We start from the raw sequence: 20,238 nt of genomic DNA, 5'->3' as shown, positions 1-20,238 counted from the left end.
TTATAAAGAAGATGTGTGTGGATATTTAGAACATATAAAATTAAAAAACTTAGTTTTTAACCATGTACATATAATTGTTTAATCATTTACAATATCTCGATGTATTTTATGTGTTACTCTTGTCATTAAACGAAGATAAACTTAATTAATGATCTAAAATGACAGGCGTTGTCAAAGATGACAAGAAGAAAAGGAAATTTAAAATTGTTTATAACAAAACAGAAAAATCTGGTGATGATTCTTCAAAATTAACTGAAAATGATAATCCCTTGGAGTTTGATCATTTGATTGATGATATAGAAGACTACCTCAAAGATTCTATTCAGTCTCAAAACACACAAAACGGCTCTCTGCCCCCAGTTTTGAAGTTTAACAAGAATTGGACCCTATCAGTGACTGAACTGTCCTCACAACTTTGGTGCGAAAAACAACTTGAGTTATCATTGTTGACGGGTCGTAAAAGGGTTACAGAAGAGATGCTAAAAGGAATTGAACGGCATGAAGAACTGGAACTGGAAGACCATGAAATTATAGAAGTGGAAGTTGAAACTAACGAGGACAACTTGGGAATAAGAATGTTAAACACCATTAATCTGTTAGAGCAACTCATGTCTGAAGGTAAATGCAGGGAACTGTGGCTGTTCTGGAACTTAGGCAGTTATACTTTCTGTGGAATCATCGATCAACTTACAATATCTAAAGATAGGCTCACAAAGCAGAAATCAGTAATAATATCTGACACTAAAACCAGAAAGAGTAAAAAGCTACCATCAGTTCAACAAGTTCAAGGAGCATCACTTCAAGTCCAGGTAATTTATTACTAAAATAATACTTTTATAGGTTTACTGTATGATGTTGGAAGATACAAAGAATGGAGTGGTGAATTTCGAAAAATTATACGACTCTTTCAATTGTGATAAGTTTGCAGAATTTACCACTCCTGAATTGAAGAAAGAAAAATGCCTCCATGAACTGGAAAAGAAATACTTAAGGGCATTCAAAAAACTACCCAAAATTTCATGCGAAATGAACCTGGAGTACGAATTTGAGGGAGAAATATTCTCAAATTCTAAAATAAATTTGAATAGAGACAACGCCGTGATGACAGTAGGATATCTTTGCAACTTCTGGGATGGATTGAGGGAGGCAGACTATGTTGCTGTAAGTATTCTATATTAACTAATATGTGTTGTAGAAAAATGAAGCATGGAAGTGTAAAATGTGTGAATTTAAAGACGAATGCCCTGTTTGTCCACTAGTGTCGGATAATAGTTAATCGAATCGTCTATTCAAACAAAATTCCTGTAAAATTAGTGTGTTGTCAAGTTTATACAATTAAACCAAAATGATGCAAATGTAAATTAATAATTAAAATTGTTCAATGGAGTTTTGTGTATTTTAATTGTTTATATCTCTTAAAACCAAAGATTGAATTCCCCATTTGTAACTGGAGCCATAATATAGTAATTCACAGTCTATTCAAATTTTTAATTAATTGTATCATAGTATGTATTATTTAAATATATTTTAAAATGCTACGTAAGACCCTAAGACAGAGAAGAGAGTATATATTCCTCAAATCAAGAGAAAATAAAGATAAATACTCCTTAAAGAAAGCTAGAGAGCTAAATGAAGCTTTAAAAAATAATAAACCAATTCCTACAGAGTTAAGAAACCAAAGTGGAGTTGTTCAGGCTTCATTGGACCTACTTGATGCCAAAAGAAGAGAAGAATACTCTCATGTGGACAATGAATATGCTTTTTGTGGTATGTTACATTATTTTACAAAAAATTTAGGATTTAAGGACCCGAAAATTCTTATAACCACCTCAAGGAATCCATCCAGTAGACTTACGCAATTTGCTAAGGAGTTGTGCTTAATAATCCCAAATTCAGAACGCTTGAATAGGGGTTCATATATTTTAAAAGATTTGGTGGAATTTTGCAGATCTAAAGATGTCTCAGACATGGTTCTGATTTATGAAACGAGAGGTATTTACAAAATTAAAATAGTTTTTTATAGGTAACCCCAACTCAATGATCATAACTCACCTTCCACATGGTCCAACAGCGTATTTTCAACTCTCAGATGTAGTTCTGAGACACGACCTCACTGAAAAACTGCCAACCATGTCCCAAGTATGTTTAAAATACTTAATTTATTACCTAGGCTTACCCGCATCTAATGTTCCATAACTTTACAAGCCCACTTGGTGAGAGGATCAAGGACATCATAAGGTACATGTTCCCTCCTCCAAACACAAACGAGACGAGAATAATGTCGTTTATTAACGAAAAGGACAAAATTATATTTCGCCACCATGTTTGGACAGAAAAAAAGATCGGAGCTGAAGATAAAAAGGTCGCCTTGAAGGAAATAGGGCCAAGATTTGTACTAAAACCATTTAAAATAGAACTCGGAACAGTAGACATGCGTGACCTTGAAACTGAGTGGGTCTTAAGACCGTACTTTAATACTCACAAACCAATTCTAGCATCATAATCTAACTAAAATAAACAAATACATAGTATAATATTATCGTTTTAAAGGTCTGGACCGTTTCCTAATCTTGTTACGGCCCTGAGAACCTAGGGAACTAGTCAAGTTTCTCTTAATTTTATTAGACTTGGTCCCCTTATTTTTTGAAAAATCATAGTTTGTATTCGGTAATAAATTTGAGGAGTCGGAACGATTGGGCTCTAAATCTCTAACACTTAAAAGTGAATATGAGTAGTCGATTGAATTAGGAGATTTGGTTTTAGATGAAAATAGACGATCACAACTCAAGTTAACTTTTGTAGGGGAATTGAGTGGAGAACTCAAACTATTGTTTAGAGCATCCTCGTTTATGTTTTTAAGGCGCTTTGAAAGAGGAACTCTAATTCTGTAGAGAAGACTCCTGCAATAAACGGGAATTTGATTCTCTTGAGGTAATTCCTGATTTTTTATCGAAAAATCACCAGACTCAAGTGTAGAATACTCCTTAGAGTCTGGAGCATCATCATTTATCGGGAACTCAGAAGGTTCAACATCAACGTCAGTTGTGTTTAAATCGTTTGATTCAAGTTCTGGAGGGTAAGAATCCATAGTAGTGGGCTCTAGTTTTATTTCAATGTCTTCTACTTTTACTTCCGTGTCTTCATCTAGTTTGTCTGTTGAAACCCATTTGTCAAATAATTCAGTCTCATCCATAATAAGAGGGCTGGTTCCGATATCAACTGTAACTTTAGAGTTGGTATTTGAATCCGTAGACTTTTCAATAACAAAAGGTGAACAACCCTTGTCAAAATGAGGGTCTCGTTTTGAAGATGCATTTTGTAAAACTAAGTTTAACTCCAGAGGGTCCATATTCATGTAAGCAAGCTCATCAGAGTCAGGAAACTGCTGATCACTCATCAGAGAAGTTCTATTAGTCATGGTACCAATAGAGAAAGTTTCAACGTCGTTTTCATTTAAATCATAGTCATCCATTTCATCGTTGGTGTCGACGTTGCAATCAATGATGGGATCATACTCATTGTCCAATACAGTCCCATCTGAATCCCTTTTGTTTTCTTTATAGGATCTAATGGTAGAGGTTGAGTTTACAAATCTTAACAAACAAGGTGGCGCTGTGTAATAGTTTCTGGCCAAAAGAATGGGAAGTTGCTCCGATCTGTTAGTCGGAGTTTTAGTTTCCGTAAACAGAGGCGATTCCAAGGTGCTATTAGGGATTCCATTTTCTGATAAAATGTGTGACGAAGATGATGATACAAGATGTGAATTGTTGTCGGAGTCTGAATAAAATCCCCTTATTTCAGATGTTGTTTCATTTATTGAAACGTCATAAATATCGCGATTTAACAAAGTATCCAGAACAGATAAGCCAAATTTACTTTCCCCTGAATTTGAGTTCTTGTTTGGTTTAATCATAATTTTGAGTATAGAAAAATTAAAGAGAATAGAATAGGAATGTGAAGAATGATGCAATCATCATTAAGATAGTAACATCATGGGCCTTAATTGAAAAATATCGATAAGAAATGAGTGTATGTGAAATGTTAAGGTGAATTTAAAAATATGTGTGCGTTAAAATTTAAAAAAAGTCAGTTAAAATAAAAAATAATGCCAGAAAATCAGACAAACGTTAGATTTTATAAATGATAAAATAAACCAAAAATCTCCAAAAATTTTTTTAATTACATTTTCAAATAAAATTGTGAAGGTGTACCAGTATAAAATGTATATAGATTAATGTCAATGATACACAACCTGACAATGGCTAGAATAAACAACAGTTATTGGCAATTATTTATTCTTTTTGTATTATATAATTTTTATTTTATATATTCTCTTTAAGTAAGGAGAATATTATATTTAGGCTTTTTTTATTTTATGTAATATAGCTATGTCATAAAAATGATGTTTTTAATTTTAATCACCGATAAATATTTGAATCCATATTCAAATTAATGTTTTTAAGCAGAAGATTATACAATGGTAATTTCTGTACAATCTATCCAATTAAATCAGTATGGAATAACTGATCCTGTGTCACATGAAGGTCCAACAAACAACGATCTCAAGGCTTCCCGCGAACTTCTTAACCTCCTAAAATCACATAATTTGTATGAAACTGAAGAAGGTAAAAAAAGAAGAGAAGATATTCTGGAATCACTTAACCGCCTCCTACAACAGTTTGTTAGAAGGCAAGCTAAAATTACTAGAGGCCTAACAGACCAAGAAGCGAGTCAGGTTTCAGGTAAACTGTTGACTTTTGGATCATATAGGCTGGGAATTGTGGCTCCAGATAGCGATATAGACGTTTTGTGTCTGTGCCCTAGAAGCGTAACGCGTGAATCGTTCTTTTCTGATTTTTACAATACATTAAATAAAGTAGACGGTATATCTAAGTTGCAAGCTGTACCAGATGCGTACACACCAGTAATAAAGTTATATTTTTACGACATTAGCATCGACATTCTGTTTGCCAACTTAGATGCTCCAACTGTTAGTCCACATATAAACGTTTTGGATGATAACATTTTACGTAACATGAATGACTCGACGGTTCGTAGCATTAATGGATGTAGAGTAGCAAGTTATATACTCGACTCTGTACCAAACAAAAATTACTTCAGAACGACACTCAGGTTCATAAAACTCTGGGCCTCAAGACGTAAAATATATTCAACAGTTGTAGGATATCTAGGTGGCGTGGCGTGGGCAATTTTAACAGCAAGAGTCTGTCAATTGTACCCCAACTGCGCTCCCAACCAACTCATTGAAAAATTTTTCAGGGTATACTCAGTATGGCAGTGGGAGTGCCCAGTGACCTTATGTAAAATAAAGGAGCCACCAAATATCCCAGGATTAATGTCCTTCAAAGTATGGGATCCAAGAGTTAACCCTCAGGTACGTATTTAATGAATTAAAAGTACTTAGGACCGACATCATCTGATGCCAATAATTACACCTGCCTTTCCCTCTATGAATTCCACTCATAATGTAACTGCAACAACAAAGAGAGTGATAACAGAGGAGCTTATGAGGGCTTTGGAAATATTTAAAACGTCAAATCTTACAAACGTCGAATTATGGGAGAAGGTTCTTGAGGAGGAGGATGTGTTTTCTAACTACAAGCACTTTCTAGTAATAGAAGTCTACGGATCTAATGAACATGTAGTTTTTAACCTATTTTAAAGTTTTCAGGCCCATAATAAGTGGGAAGGGTGGATTGGAAGTAGGATGAGATTCCTCATAAGCAGATTGGAGAACCTAGGAAACACATATATAAGACCAATTCCGGGATTTTTCAAATTTGAAGTATTTTTTAATTTTTTCAACGATTTTTAGGATGATAATTGGGATTACGCATCTTCTGCTTTCTTCGCCTTCAAGGTCATATCGGGTGTGGTAGAAACCTCAAAAACTCTCGATATACGCTCGTCTGTGCAATCGTTTAAAGATATTATAAATAATTGGAGTGATATGGAAAAGTACAGGGATCAAATCAGTTTTAATATCAAACACCTCAAAAATAACCAACTCCCCGACTATGTTTTATCAAACAAATCTAAAAAGAGGCCAATAAATGAAATATCATAGAAATTTATTAAATTATAATCTGTAATATTTTTGTTTTTTCATTCATTGGTTTTTGTAACCTTATTTTTCAATTCTTTACCACATCAAAGGATAATTTGGTAAATATCTTACTAAATCAAGCAAATCAATCAAAATTCTTGTTTTTTATAATCTAATATGTTAATATAATTATATAAATAGAATATAATTAAATCCGGTGAGGCGGAATCGAACCACCGACCAACAGATAGCCGCGTTTCTACAGTCTGCCGCTCTACCAACTGAGCTATCACCGGTCTGTTAGAACAACAGAAAATAAATTTATATTAAAGGATATTAAAAATGAAAGAAAAAAGGAAAAAATTCAAAACAGCAAAGATTATAAACTTGTTTATAAGATCAAAAGAAATGGGGTGTAAACATTAAAAACTAAATAATAAAGCGATCGAGCTGTTCACTGAAAAAAAATGTCAGGAGCTAACATACTTTTCAAATGGAATCCTAAGAAATAATCTGCCTCCAGGCCCACGAGTTTGTTCAATCACCTGAAAATATAAAATGAAAAAATATATATACATCATGTGTAGTGAATTCGGTCAGAAGGTTGTCCAATTTAGTTTCATTATGGCAAATAGTAATGGCCCTAGAATCATGAAGTATGGAATTCTTCTCAATTCCAATAAACTTCTTGGTATCTCTAGTGGTTCTAAAAGTGTGTGATCATAATATAAACAAACTCTAGTTGTATTTGTGCGATAAGTGAGAACAGTTTCTGGTGATTCTTGCTAAGAGCCTCCAGTATAGTCTGTATTTGAGCTGCGCTCTTCTGTACTTTCTTGTTCATAAAGAAATTAGGCGGTGTGTTTTGCCATATGGAAATGAGTTCTTGTCTAAGAAACACTAATAGAAACAAACGAACCCAAATTCGTGAAATGTGTTGGTGTGAACAATCCTATATTTCCCCAATACTCTATCAAAATCGTTAAAAATTGGTCCTGAATTCTGGTGATTCATTGATCCTATCACTTTAACCTAGAAAATAATACTAAAAACTTTGAATACATTTTTAAGGGCTATCAGATCCTTCAAGGTATTGAATCCGTCATTCAACAAGAAAAGGTCAATTCCGTGTATAATTATATAAAAATAAGAATTAAATGACTCAACCTTTCTTGAAATTCTCTAAAACAAATTTTGGTTGATTGTCGTAAATACCTTTAAACCTTCAGACTTTGAAACTGTTTTCGTATCCAGAATCTTGTCACTAAGATAATTCCAGAGATAGGAGTCGGAACCCTTGATGGCATATGCGTTTATGGTAATGTTTGGTGAATCACTGAACCACATATGTTTGGAATTAACAAACCTCAAGGCGATCTTAGAAAACGCATTTAACAAGTTACTATTTGACCCATTTCCATAAAAAATTAAATGAAACCCATTAAGTATCCAAGTCTTCCAAAATGTCATAGGTTTAACGTATTCTCTATTAATCTAAAATTTTCATAAGTAATCAAGTACCTTGAAACACCTGGATGAAAATTGATTTACCAACTTGATGTATGCTTCCAAACTCGACTTTTCGAAAGCTATAAAATATTTAACTGTTTCAAATTACCTGTTCTAAGTAAATTTGCCATTTTCAAATCAATGGGATAACTAAACATTACCCTTTCTACTTCAGATGTGTCCACAAATGGGCCACTCCTGGGTTTCATGTACTGATATAATAGTGTATCTGTAATATCAGGTGCATTCGGAACAGGTTCGAGTATTTTCCTAAATTTGAAGTCATTCCAGTCATTAGAACTTACTTCAAATTGTCGAACGTGTTTAGGTTCCCCATTAACGATGATAAATCAAACTTTAAAACTCCAGAATAATCAGGTGATGAACCATTAAGTTTATATGTGTTAACTTTCCCATCTATGTTATTAGGCGAACTAAATGTGTCAGTTTTGACGAAAGTTTGATCATCCTCTTGCTGAGTTTTAGCATCGGGAGGAAAGTCCAAAACTAAGTCAGGGGGCTCGCTTTCGATGAGAATGGAGTCAGATAAATAATCTTTTGTCACACCAAGTAGGTGGCTGATTTTAGATTCAAACTGATTTGAGTTTTTTTCATATGGGTTTTCATTTTTCAAGTAATCCATAAGCCAAGTAAAGTTGGTTGACATATGGTCATACAGCTCCTTATCCCCGATGATCTTCTTTCCATGATGCTTAACGTTGAAAATTTTCCCCCTATAAGAACGTAAAACAAATCCTCTAGAGCCAAATTCACTCGGATCAATAATTTCTTTTAGTTTTTTATCTAAAGCCGAAGGAATCGACAATTCAAAATTAACTTTAGACATTTTACAGGCATTTGTAAAAAATAATTTCAAAAACTCGATAAATCATCTGGTTGGAACCTAAATATAAGATGTGTATGTTGTGGTAAAGCTAGCTTAAACGAGTTAAAATGTAAAAAAATGAGGGGAAATGGTAGTGTAAAAAATATAGATTTTAAAATATTAGAGATGTAACTTACATATTCGTCTTCCTGGAATATAGGAAAAGGAATAATATTCAACCGAATGTAACAATTCAGACATGGATTAACAGTAGGGAGTCCATTTTGTACAAAATTCGAATTATTATCTCAATATAAAAGTAACAGATAATGGAAGGATCAGTTTGAATCCATGTAACTTCATTTTTATGTCTTAATGTGTAAAGAGTATTCCATAGTGGGGAAGAAGCGCACAAAAATCAAATGACTTAACAATTATATTGTTTAATTTATAAATTTACTTATTAATTTGGTTCTATGGTCGGTGTATGGCTGTATCTGTAATATAAATTTGAATCAAATGAGTTACTATTTAGTTTTGTAAACAACGGAAACATTAATACCTCTCATACTTTATTTTTTATGACTTTTTAGACCCTATTATTCTTTTCTCAATTGTACGTTTGTTATCTTTTTTATTTTATGTACTCAATTTTATTCTTAAGATTCATGTGTCGGTGTTGTTTTTCCAATTCCATTATTTATAGATTTTTTTAAAAATATAAATGTAATTTTGTAATTCCTCAATGGTATCGTATAAATTTGGATTATTGGTATCAATTCTGTTTTACTACCCCCTCCAATCAATAAAATATGCACAATCCTTTCATTTCACGTTCAATAACGATTTTTTTGACTTTCAAGCCCCTCAGGAAGAAACCCACGATGATAAAAGGTGTCCATACGAAGTACTTGGTGTGAGTAAAACATCTACACATAAAGAAATAAGGAAGGCATTCCTTGGACTAAGTAAAAAGTACCACCCGGATCTGAGCACAGACCCAGACGCTTCAGATAAATTCAAAGAAATAAATGAAGCCTATGAAATATTGAGTAATAACGATAAGAGAGAAGCTTATGATAACCATGGATTTGCAGGACTTGACAGAATGGAGAGGATGGGAGGAATGCCAGAAGAATATGACATGGACGACATATTTTCCAACTTTTTTTCATCAGGATTCCAAGGACCCAAAGAAAAGAAGGCAGAACCACTAGTTTATCCATTGTCAGTACCATTAGATTTTTTATACACGGGAAAAGAATTCGAACTAACCCTAGAATTATCTAGACTGTGCAAAAATTATGATGAATGCGAAACGAAGCGTTCAGATTGTCACGGCCCAGGTCTAAAAGTAGTAACTCAACAAAGAGGTTATGGAATGTTCATTCAACATCAAATGAGAGATGATTCATGTATTGGTAGAGGAAAAGGATGGCTCCCCAATTGCAAGGTATTTAAGAAAAATCATTATAGTATTTAGGAATGCCCAAACGGACCGGTATATACGGAAGAAGTACAAGTAACGGTTAATGTCGAGCCAGGTCATAAGAATAAACAAAATATCGTAATGGAGGGAAGAGGACAAGAAAAACCGGGAATGAAGAGAGGAGATTTAGTGTTTGTGGTTACAGAAAAACCACATGATGTGTAAGTGATTTTAGCAATTATGTGTAATTTTTAAACATTAAATTTATAAATCTAATGAAATTCTTTTAGATTTAGAAGAGAAGGAAATGATCTACACTGCAAAGTTGATATATCGCTAAAAGAATCACTTACCAAGTTCGAACGAGAAATCGATATTTTTGGCCAAACATCAATAACGGTCTCACAAAATGGAGTTACACCGCATAATCACGTCATAAAAATTCAAGGAAAAGGTATGCCAGTTTACGGTTCGGATAAATTTGGAAACTTATATGTGACTATCAATGTCGTGTTCCCTAAAAAATTAACACCAGCACAAATTAAACTGATTGAGCAGGCTCTTTAATAAATAATATTGATTGTACATTAGTGTTTATTTTATATTTAATTGTTTCTTTATAATAAACTTTCGTCAAATGTAGTTGATTGTAATATGAGTGTACAAAATGCCTTTTCTATACATACATGGATTCACATCCAATCTTCCATTAAGAAAAATATTTTACAATAGAAGTTGTTTAATTATACCTAAAATTTTTAAAACTAATGGCCAAACTAGGCCATTTACAAACACACATCTGGTCGTCACTAAACGGGAGTCTAAAACCGATGTATTAACTCCAGTTCCCAAGAATTTGCTTGATTATCAACGTAAAACAGATGAAATCAACTTAATGGAGACCCATAGTCTCACTATGGCGATGATGAGATCAAGTAAATCAGGATTTTTAAAAAAGGTAATTATATAAATAATAAAAATTATTAATTTTAGAGTGTTTGGGAGAAATATATCGCAAGGGCAATAGAATTGGTGGATAAATTCAGTGTTAAAAACATATCAATATTGATGATATCAGTGGCGAAATCAAGAATGAGTAACACTGACTTTTATGAACAAATGTCAGAAAGACTTGTAATCAAGTGTAAAAATTACATAAATACATATAAAATGAACCCTGTGAAGTTTTTTGAGGATGATAAAAGATGCGAATTTACACCCTTCAACATATACACAATATTATCAGCATGTTCAGTGTCCGGTTATAAAAATGAAACACTATTTAGACTCCTATTTAAAGTCTCTGAAATCAAATTGCACTACTATAACAAACTTCTTGACGAGTGGCATAGCTCAAAGGACGGGTCAGAACATTTTAGTATCTTGGAAAGTTATACAAAGGATGATAAGTTCACATTCGAAGACTTAGCCGGTATACTATATGTATACTCCTGGAGCAATTTTCAAATTAAAGGAATACTCCCCAAATACTCTTATATATTCAAAAAAATGTATAAAATTGTTTGTAAAAAAGAAGATAAATACACACCACTAGTTGGAGAACTTACGTCTAAATCATTTGCAATAGCAGTTAACTCACTGGTCAAATTAGGAGATGGAACAATTGAATTGTACAATATTGGATTGGAATACCTACAAAGAGAAGTCGATTATATCCCCTCCCGTGATACATGCATGATATTTAATTCTATAGTTAAAAATAGGAACACTGTTCCGGATTTTTACGATACTAAGAACACACTCCAAACTTTAACAAACAAAATTGTGGACAAACTCTCGGGATCAAGTTTTGACCCTGAATTAATGGTTAATCTTTCGTCAACATTTGTTAATATATTCAACTCCAAAACATTCAAACAAGAGGAAATTGAAAATATTAAGGAGAAATTTAACACATTCTTTACTGAATCGACATATAACTTGGTTAGTGAAAGGGAACTGGATGCACCCATAGTAATACAATTGTTGTATAACTCATCAATTCTAGGATGTATGCCAGCCTCAATGATTCTCCTGTGTAACGATAATTTGAAATCAGTGGGATTAACAGGAACACAACAGAATATTTCTGAATTTCTAACAAGTTTAGTATTGATATATAACAACTCCAAGTCCAATAACCTAAATCAACTAATTCATGAACATGTAGTTACAGCATTAAGACAATACTCGAAACGATTAGATTATGTGTTATATCCGAACACATTAGGACTTGTAAAGACGAAATCAAGACCACCAGACCTATATAATATTTTAAAATTGGAATCTAAAGGGTTATTAGATGCACCATCAGAGGATATTAATAATGATTGGAGGGAACTGACTAAGGATATATCTGAATACACAACCGATAACCTCAACTTATTGGCAACAATGTTAAACACGATGGGAAATTTTAAACAATGCAAAGATTTTGTCAAATTTGTGGTTCTTTCAGCCGATTACATTAAAAGGTTTTTCAAAACTTATTCGCACCATTTGGAGTTAAAACCACTTCACATTGAAACTATATCAGCAATAGTGCACTCCCTGAGCAAGTTAGAAGTATTATTTTTGTAAATTATTATTAAATTAATATTTAGGTACAGAATAAAGAATCCGGAATTGATGGAAAACTTTTCCAAATTAATAAAAATCCACAATGATAGAATTTTGAATGATAGGAATTTTGAAACGATTAACTATGTTTCGCTTTTCAACATAATTAACAGTTTCTCTAAACTAGGTCTACCCAAAAATCGTATTTTTGATATTAGAAACAATAGTTTGTATAAACATCTGAGAAACATGGACAAACATGATATTCAAAATCAGATGTTTAACTCCATTTCTAAACTAGTTTTTTCGTGTGATTTTTATAAAATTAATTTGCAAATGGCAACAAACTGCCTATATAGTTTGTCGCTTGTGGGATTTGACAAGTTCAGTAGATTAACTGTTTTGAAATTGATTGAATTGTCGATTAAAATGTTACACAAAGAAACTGGGATATGTAGAACAAACTCAGTTGAAAATAAAGACGCTTCACCAATTATTGATTGTGTAGCTCAATTTGATACTCTTGTTGAACTTGAATCTGATGGAAATAAGGAACTCTTTTCACAACTTAGAATAGTGACGATGATGCTCCATTTGATGATAAAAAGAAACTATTTCAAGTCAAGAGTTTTTAAGATTTATGTTAAAAAGATGAGAAGAGCAATTTTAGGCCAGAATAAACATCTGAAAACGGGAAGGAAACAATTTTCAAATGACAAAGAATTAATTGAAAAGGAAGTCATGAACATAACTCAGTTGAATCCTATGTCAGGTACTAATATATTTATTTAAAGCGGTTTTTAGGATTCCATAGAAGTGTTTTAACACTGTTGAGAAAGAAATATAGCCCAATTCAATCAGAAGTACCCTGGGGAAATGGATCCTATTACATTGATGTCGTAACTGGAAGTGGAAAAGAGAGAAAATTTATAGAAATCGATGGTCCATATCACTATTACTCTGGGACTACTGAAATGGTTTCATCATCTAAAGCAAAAAATTACATTATTCAAAATTTTGGAACTAAATTGGTACACATCCCCTACTTCGAATGGTCAAAATGTGTAAGTTTTTTCACCATAATAAACGTCATTTTAGGTTGGAGATGAGGAAAAAATTAAGTATATAGAATCAAAATTAAGGTGTTAGATTTATATTTAAATATTAATTCAATTTTTGATCTCTAAAACAAATTGTATGGTAAACGTAAAATTGCCCAAACCTTCAAACTAACCTTCCCATAACAGATCTTTTGTTTTAAGTGTAAAATATATGTATATCATAAAATGTGTAAAATTTATTTTAAGTATTTGTCTTTTTTACCTAATTGTAACACTAAATCAAACAAATTGGACCTTGGCATTCAGACCGCAGAATATCAAAACAGAACTTACACATTTTCACATCTACTCAAATGGAAGTTGTAAAAAAAAGGCTTTTTTGCTGGATTCTACAGATTGTGATCAAGAAAACGCTACAACAACATTGGTTGAGGATGAAATCACAGCTGAAGATTATCCAAAATACAATAAATACCCAAGTTTTTGTACAGGAAGATTTAATTTTTTCGAACTTGATCTATTTAAAGACAAAAAACTAATTAGTAAAGAAATTTACCCCAAATTCATAGCCTATTTACATCTCTTCACGAAACTAGATTTTGACCTTCACAGATATGGATCGTTCTCAATTTCATACAAGGACCAAGATAAAAACAACGCTAATGAAGCTGTGAATCCGAAGCATTTTTATAATTCCAACAAGATAAACACCCTGGATGACGACTTTGATGAAACTTCACTCATAAAAATCCACACATACGGAAAAGAACAATTCAAGGATGAGGGTAAAGAGTTTCTCAAACAACTGGATAATCAAAAGATAGAAACATATGACGTTAAAGATTTAATCACAAAAACAGTCCCACAAAAGGATGTGAAGTTAGAGTTAAGAAATTCTCTCCAAAATCAAATTATCAATAAATATGACTTAAATTCATTGTATGAAAACATAAAACCGCGAGAGTGGCTCTACTTACCTGATAAAAAAATCTTGAATATTAATTTGTTTCTGGAGGACATTTCCCTACCAATTCATTTAAGCTTTAGACTGTATCCTGGAACTAGACCTCTTGTTATACATAAAGGATGTATATTTGTACCTAAACAAGCCCCAACTAATTTTAATTGTGATGGTTCTAGTACCGAAATTGATTTAGTCTGTTTTACTAAAGTGAGACCCGTGGTTAATTATTCAACCAAGAAAATCCTGTCAAATGATTTAAGTAGGTCAAAAATTAAACTCATAACTATAAGTGGTTCTCTTAGACAACGGTTTAATATACTGTTTAAGATACTGGAACTGTTGAATGCGAATTCTCCGCCATATAAACTACAAGATCCTATTCCTCTAAATAATGCAGTGCCTTCATCCTGCATCAAATTACCCATTCACGTGAAAAGTTTAGCTGTTTACCTGAATTCTAAGTTTAGATTTGTTATACCGCTTCTCACATACTTTGATAATTTAACTGGCATGACACATCTGTGTAACCATGGCACAACTTTCGATTTTAAACCAGACAGAGTATGGTTTCCAATCAGAACCGGCTACGGTAGTTTTAACAAATATTTTGTGCCTATCCAGTACAGAAAAGCTGGATTCTTCTCTAGTAACCAGATAGATTTCAAACCTGAGGTTATATTTAACATGCTATCGAGTTACCTAAGCTTCTGGAAATTAATAGAAGACCATGAATCGAAAGACTTAGTTGATGGAAACACTTGTTTGAAGAAAACTTTCGAGGAGGTTAAGGAGAGTGAAAAGGGTGATGGCGAGAATAAGGAGAAAAGGAATTATAAAGTATACTACGTAGGCGGTAAGTATAAGATGATTTACAAGGATGAAGATGGCTCAATAATATTAAATTTACTTCTTTAGCATGTTAGTAATGCATTCTTTTACAAATTGGTAGCTCACCTTGGAGTCTAGAGAACGAACAAGATTTGTAGTCAACCTTGCAACATATCCAGGATTTCTAAAGTTAATATTAATCAATTGATGTGTTAATTATGTTATTATGCTTGAATGTATATGTGTGTAACTAGTGTTTAATAGTGTAATAGTGTATTAATAGTGGTTAACTGTATAAACTATAGTAACAGTAGTAACTTAATAGTGTATAGATAATTACATACTTTGACATTGAATAGTCGAGAGGATGCTCCTTAAGGTATTCGTCAATGAGTTTCTTGGTTTTGTCCAAATCATACAAAAGAAGGTTCCTTGACCTGAAATAGTCCTCAAAAGAACCCGTGTAATCCAATAGGCGTGGTAACTCCACCTCAACATCTGACAAGTTTAACTTGTAGTTTAAAACTAATTTTAGAAGTTCTGAGAACCTTTCAGGCGACATTAAGGGTTTATTAGAAAACTTAACGACGGGTAACAAGAGGTTCACAAAGTGACTTGCAGCTACCCGTGAATCTAAATAGGTGCACAACTTCTCATAGTACTCTGTCCAGGAAGCATACTTGTAAATCTCCTTCAAAAGCTCCTTGTTTACCTCTGGATACTTTTCCAAAAGTGATTGGAGGCCCTTGACACTTTTAGGAAGACAGTCTGTGATTCTCTTTATCAAGTCATCACTCTGGTATATTACTGGAATATTAGGCTCAAAGTAGTTTCCGTAACAATCTGAGGGAAGCTTACTTCTAGTTGGCTCTAAACCTTTGTGTTTGTTCCACTTAAGTGTTGTGCCCATGGGGGTGTATTTGTCACTATCGGGAATGTGTTTCAAAATCGATAGAAACACGTTCTTGATGGTTTCTAAGATTGACTCAGACTTATTTTCTGGGTTTTTTTGTTCTTCACTGACTAATTTAGTTAAAACACTCGGGTTATTAAAGTTCTCAAAGTTAAAACTGTAGTCCTTTTCAGGATCGTAATCATTGATGGCCTTGTTAATAGTAACAAAGGAATTCAAATTTTTAACCTCCACACGGTTCGTTCCATCAGGACGAGATAAATTTATATCAAATCTGAAGTTTCCTCTAAACCTATTACCATTTGATAGGCCGTTGAGAAAGACCAGTTCGTAAATCTTTCTGCAGGTCTCCAGTATTTCAAGCCTCGTCATCTCAAGTGGAGCGGTGACCACTTCAGCTAGAGCAACTCCGCTCCTATTGAAATCAAGGGTTTTTGTGGTCCCATGAACATCCACTCTCCTGGCAGTGTCCTCTTCAAACTGGACTTTTGATACAGTAACAACCTTACCGGTGCTTAACTTTATGCTGCCATCTCTTCCGAGTGGGTTCAGGGTTTGAGTAATTTGATAACCCTTTGGCAAGTCAAAGTATTCGTAACACTTGCGGTCAAAGGATACATTATTAGATATCTTACAGTTGAAAACTTTACAAACCCCAACAGCGTACAAAAATGACATTGGAGATATGTATGGAGTGGCTCCCACTTCACCTTTACAAACTGGACAGGTATACTCGTTTTCTTTCGAGAGCATTTCGTTAAGAGTCTTTTCATCGACATCTCCGTAGTCTTTAAATTCTGTCGACTCATAATAAAACTTAGCATACTGTTCGAAGTTCAAAGGAGCGGTAGGGTTATAATGTGTTTTTGAAGCACTTATTGAGGGCTTATAATTTGATGAAATCTCCTCCAATACCTCTTTGAAACCATTGTAAACTTTCCTTCTGTTATCAGCTGGTAGTGTTTTATACAGATCTGGGTTGTTAGTCGCGTTTAGGGTTGTTAGGGGCGAAGCAATACTTCTACATGAGCAGAAAGCCTTGTATGGAGAGGCTAATTGAACATGTGCTTCTATCCCTGTTAAAATACATTTTGAGTCGTCATCTCCGCTGGAAGAAAAATCGTCATATAGATCATCTGGCGGTTCCGAGTTCACTATGAAATTCTCACTTTTATTCATATATTTATCTTTAGTTATATTGTTTGGGGAAATATAAGGTATATTGGTAGTTACGATACTATGGAAGGCTAAAGGTTGCTCCATTAAAATTCTAGAGTGTAAACAATTGATATAATTAAAACATTTAAGCAATAAAAATAACAGAATATTACTTGCAAATGATAAGTAAATATACATATCAAATTAAAGGAATCACATATTGAAGATGGTATTCTAGATGTAATATATTGAGTGACTTAAGGCAGTGTGTATAACCCTAGCCTTAAATGGGAACAAATTTTAAAAATATTTTAATAAAAATAAAAATCATAAATTAATTTATTTAAATTACAATTCGATGGATTTTGGACTATATAAACTAGTTGTACATTACAAAATCATGGCTTGGAAAGTGATTCCCTACAAGGTATATAGATTCTAGAATCTCCATTGATCTGTTTATGATAAAAAGATGTATTTTCAAAGTTTTGCTTTCCTTATACTTATTGAAATCCTCGATTCTGATAAATACTTTTTTACACTGGATATTTGATCGTCATCTAGAGCTGTTGTGAACCCTTTGAAAACTTCACTTGGACACTTTGGAACGTTTTTAATGAAATAAGGCTTAGAAAACGGTGTTTTCGTATCTTTTATCGTTTCAATTCCGTTTAAATCACTTGAATCTGGCTTTACATAATGAAGCAACTTGCTTATACCTGTTTGTTTTTATAAGCAATGGTAACTAATTTATTAAATATTGAAGTACCATGTAAACATCTTCTTGAGTTTTTTGACATTATTATTATCGATCCAGAATCAACAACACATGAAAGGGGAAGTTGGCTGAATTGATTATTAACAAATTTGACTTACTTCGGATCCTCTTTACAAATACAAAAAATAGCTGGAGCTCCTAGACTTATATTTATCACTGGGTCATTTGTTTCCTCGGCATCGTCTCTGTGTAGTCTCAGAAAGTAACTCTTTGAATAGAAATTTATTATTGCCGACTAAATGTAATATATTAATATTATAATAAAGTACATCTGCAGTAAATGGGTTGTAAAAGTCAGAAAGTAAAGTGTTGATTTGATTAACAATTTTGACTACAATCTCTGGAAATTGTGTAAATCCAACATATTGCCTTTTCCCCCAATCATATAAATGGCCAATAGTCGACCACCTTAAATTTTGGAATGATTTGCTCGGCCATATAGGGGAAGATATGTTAGGGTCCTTGACTAGCAAATTACTATTGTTAGGTGGCTAAAATATAATTATTATTTAGTAAACTAACATTAATGTAGGATCTGAGTGTTTCACATGCCAAAAGCAGGCATTGTTCTTCTGTTAAAAAGTTTCTTAGTGCATATACTCCTATATAAATTTAAGTAGAATGAATAACACACCTGTGAAATCTTCGAAGCCGTATAAAGAGCACAGCTCAGAATTTTCACTCAAATTTGTGGATAAAAGAAAATGAACAGAGTAGTTTTCAGCATTTAAGATGTAATTATTAAATTTATCCGGTGAATCTGTATGATTTGAGTCAGAATCAACATCGGTGCCTTCAGAATTTATATAATTATCAACTATTGAAAGTAAATTTCTCCGAAAAGAGTTTGTGTTTAATTTTGTATATGGAGTGTTTCTAATACACAAAAAAACTGCGTTACTAAGCCCATTAACGGGAATGTTATCGTACATTATTTAAATAAGAAAATAAACTGAAAAGTAACAAATCTACATAAGATTAAACTATAATACATACGTCAGAGAGTTAAAAAATTAATCTAAATCGATATAAGGTGTGGAAGGTTGGGGAGCTCTGGTCCCTTCCCGATGCTGAGCAGTTGCCGTTGTTCCCAAGGTTCGGGACTGTGCTTCTGTAAAGTTAGATTGAAGATCTTGTAACTTCTTCTCTAGAACGACTAAGGCAATTTCGAGTATCTTCTCAGGAGGAATTGCTCCAGTAGATTCGATGGTGAAATGGAATTTTGACTCATCTGGTTGAATGCGTATGAGATCCTTGTGTCCTAGTTCCCTGCAATAATTGATACACTCGTCACAGTATATGCAGGCAAGTTTGTCAACTACGTGAAGACCTGCTGCATCTAACTTGAAGGTTTTGTCCGAGGGACCTAGAAAGGAAGGGGCCTCAGATCTTACACCCGTGTATTTAAAAACATTCCTTGGACAACTTGCTGCAATTCCAGCTTTCTCTTCAGATGAAAGTTGCTCCATTAAAGATGAATTGAATGAAAATCTTGGTTCCATCTTATAGTTAACGTTAGCTACTATCCATTTTGCGTGAAACTTTCCTAGCCCTTTGGAGGCAGTTAACTTCATGTTGATTGAGTGACCTCTTTTTAACTTTACGATGGGAATTCCATCTGTTGCTCCATTGAAATTAGTAACATCAGCCCTTGGGATTGGCATCGGCAAATTTTTGCCGTAAATTGATTTACTGTGGGTATCATCAGGCACAATATCAAAATGCGTAACTACTCTGGAGTCAGAATCTTTACAGGAAACATCCAGAGTGTAATCTACTGTACATTTTGCACATTTATCTGTACATTGACACCTATCTCTGAATTCAAACTCACTTGCTAGAGTACTATCAATTGGTAGAAGCCCTAATCTATGCGATATATACTCATCGTGTAAAACACTGGTGTTTTCCAGCACTGTAACAATTTCTATTGCCAATGATGGTATTTCTGAGAGAATAACTCTTCTGATTGCATTGGCGGTACTGACATCGGAGTTAAGGAGGATGAAGTCCATGCGATCCTTCCTTAAATCAACAATCTCTATTGATGGCTTTATCTGCCTTGGCGCCCAATCCATGTTTAAATTTTATATTAACAAATATTAGAATTTGGGGCCTACAAAAGAAAACAAAAAATAAACTTCTG

The 20,238-nt window shown here is 33.3% G+C and overlaps 11 protein-coding genes and 1 non-coding gene across 12 annotated transcripts; 6 read left to right on the top strand and 6 right to left on the bottom strand.

Moving 5' to 3' along the window:
* The first annotated feature begins 54 nt into the window (after positions 1-54).
* Positions 55-1,478, top strand: TpMuguga_01g00040 (Exonuclease V - a 5' deoxyribonuclease family protein). The gene is made up of 3 exons (XM_760474.2): positions 55-809; positions 841-1,161; positions 1,196-1,478. Exons 1-3 carry the CDS (start codon positions 159-161, stop codon positions 1,274-1,276), a joined length of 1,053 nt encoding a protein of 350 aa, XP_765567.1. The 5' UTR covers positions 55-158; the 3' UTR covers positions 1,277-1,478.
* IMP4 (U3 small nucleolar ribonucleoprotein IMP4) lies at positions 1,474-2,521 on the top strand. Its single transcript, XM_061304899.1, has 4 exons — positions 1,474-1,767; positions 1,798-1,992; positions 2,024-2,139; positions 2,171-2,521. The coding sequence occupies exons 1-4, from the start codon at positions 1,533-1,535 to the stop codon at positions 2,501-2,503; spliced, it is 879 nt and encodes a 292-aa protein (XP_061161477.1). The 5' UTR covers positions 1,474-1,532; the 3' UTR covers positions 2,504-2,521.
* A 1-nt stretch (position 2,522) lies between these two features.
* Positions 2,523-4,212, bottom strand: TpMuguga_01g00038 (uncharacterized protein). The gene has a single exon (XM_760472.2). The coding sequence runs from the start codon at positions 3,911-3,913 to the stop codon at positions 2,537-2,539; it is 1,377 nt and encodes a 458-aa protein (XP_765565.1). The 5' UTR covers positions 3,914-4,212; the 3' UTR covers positions 2,523-2,536.
* A 78-nt stretch (positions 4,213-4,290) lies between these two features.
* Positions 4,291-6,259, top strand: papA (Poly(A) polymerase PAPa). The gene is made up of 4 exons (XM_760471.2): positions 4,291-5,395; positions 5,426-5,665; positions 5,693-5,806; positions 5,837-6,259. The coding sequence occupies exons 1-4, from the start codon at positions 4,478-4,480 to the stop codon at positions 6,086-6,088; spliced, it is 1,524 nt and encodes a 507-aa protein (XP_765564.1). The 5' UTR covers positions 4,291-4,477; the 3' UTR covers positions 6,089-6,259.
* Positions 6,260-6,280: 21 nt separating this feature from the next.
* On the bottom strand, positions 6,281-6,363 carry TpMuguga_01g01237. Its single transcript has one exon. It is a non-coding gene; the product is annotated as a tRNA-Tyr (tRNA).
* Positions 6,364-6,414: 51 nt separating this feature from the next.
* Positions 6,415-8,764, bottom strand: ORC2 (Origin recognition complex subunit 2 family protein). Its single transcript, XM_061304898.1, has 12 exons — positions 8,600-8,764; positions 7,882-8,480; positions 7,686-7,846; positions 7,589-7,656; positions 7,434-7,561; positions 7,283-7,403; positions 7,130-7,249; positions 6,987-7,099; positions 6,805-6,957; positions 6,644-6,773; positions 6,554-6,612; positions 6,415-6,524 (listed from the first exon to the last, which is right to left on the bottom strand). The coding sequence occupies exons 2-12, from the start codon at positions 8,421-8,423 to the stop codon at positions 6,497-6,499; spliced, it is 1,623 nt and encodes a 540-aa protein (XP_061161476.1). The 5' UTR covers positions 8,424-8,480; positions 8,600-8,764; the 3' UTR covers positions 6,415-6,496.
* A 117-nt stretch (positions 8,765-8,881) lies between these two features.
* Positions 8,882-10,421, top strand: DNAJA1 (chaperone protein DnaJ). Its single transcript, XM_760469.2, has 3 exons — positions 8,882-9,855; positions 9,886-10,052; positions 10,122-10,421. Exons 1-3 carry the CDS (start codon positions 9,148-9,150, stop codon positions 10,396-10,398), a joined length of 1,152 nt encoding a protein of 383 aa, XP_765562.1. The 5' UTR covers positions 8,882-9,147; the 3' UTR covers positions 10,399-10,421.
* A 77-nt stretch (positions 10,422-10,498) lies between these two features.
* Positions 10,499-13,539, top strand: TpMuguga_01g02620 (RAP domain protein; the record flags this gene model as incomplete). The annotated part of the gene is made up of 5 exons (XM_760468.2): positions 10,499-10,789; positions 10,825-12,389; positions 12,435-13,162; positions 13,195-13,454; positions 13,489-13,539. 5 exons carry the CDS (start codon positions 10,499-10,501, stop codon positions 13,537-13,539), a joined length of 2,895 nt encoding a protein of 964 aa, XP_765561.2.
* A 123-nt stretch (positions 13,540-13,662) lies between these two features.
* TpMuguga_01g02330 (putative integral membrane protein) lies at positions 13,663-15,330 on the top strand (the record flags this gene model as incomplete). Its single annotated transcript, XM_760466.2, has 1 exon — positions 13,663-15,330. The coding sequence occupies one exon, from the start codon at positions 13,663-13,665 to the stop codon at positions 15,328-15,330; it is 1,668 nt and encodes a 555-aa protein (XP_765559.2).
* Positions 15,297-17,568, bottom strand: gatB (GatB/GatE catalytic domain protein). Its single transcript, XM_760465.2, has 2 exons — positions 15,588-17,568; positions 15,297-15,427 (listed from the first exon to the last, which is right to left on the bottom strand). The coding sequence occupies exons 1-2, from the start codon at positions 17,510-17,512 to the stop codon at positions 15,319-15,321; spliced, it is 2,034 nt and encodes a 677-aa protein (XP_765558.1). The 5' UTR covers positions 17,513-17,568; the 3' UTR covers positions 15,297-15,318.
* A 67-nt stretch (positions 17,569-17,635) lies between these two features.
* Positions 17,636-19,113, bottom strand: alkB (Alpha-ketoglutarate-dependent dioxygenase alkB). The gene is made up of 6 exons (XM_061304897.1): positions 18,727-19,113; positions 18,615-18,694; positions 18,362-18,583; positions 18,191-18,327; positions 18,084-18,160; positions 17,636-18,033 (listed from the first exon to the last, which is right to left on the bottom strand). The coding sequence occupies exons 1-6, from the start codon at positions 19,022-19,024 to the stop codon at positions 17,795-17,797; spliced, it is 1,053 nt and encodes a 350-aa protein (XP_061161475.1). The 5' UTR covers positions 19,025-19,113; the 3' UTR covers positions 17,636-17,794.
* On the bottom strand, positions 19,090-20,205 carry polr2c (DNA-directed RNA polymerase II subunit rpb3). Its single transcript, XM_760463.2, has one exon. It carries the CDS (start codon positions 20,168-20,170, stop codon positions 19,106-19,108), a length of 1,065 nt encoding a protein of 354 aa, XP_765556.1. The 5' UTR covers positions 20,171-20,205; the 3' UTR covers positions 19,090-19,105.
* Positions 20,206-20,238: the final 33 nt, after the last annotated feature.

The sequence above is a fragment of the Theileria parva genome, chromosome 1, assembly GCF_000165365.1.
Source record: "Theileria parva strain Muguga chromosome 1, complete sequence, whole genome shotgun sequence".
Classification (NCBI taxonomy): Eukaryota; Apicomplexa; class Aconoidasida; order Piroplasmida; family Theileriidae; genus Theileria; species Theileria parva.
This window is presented reverse-complemented; position numbering and strand designations above follow the sequence as displayed.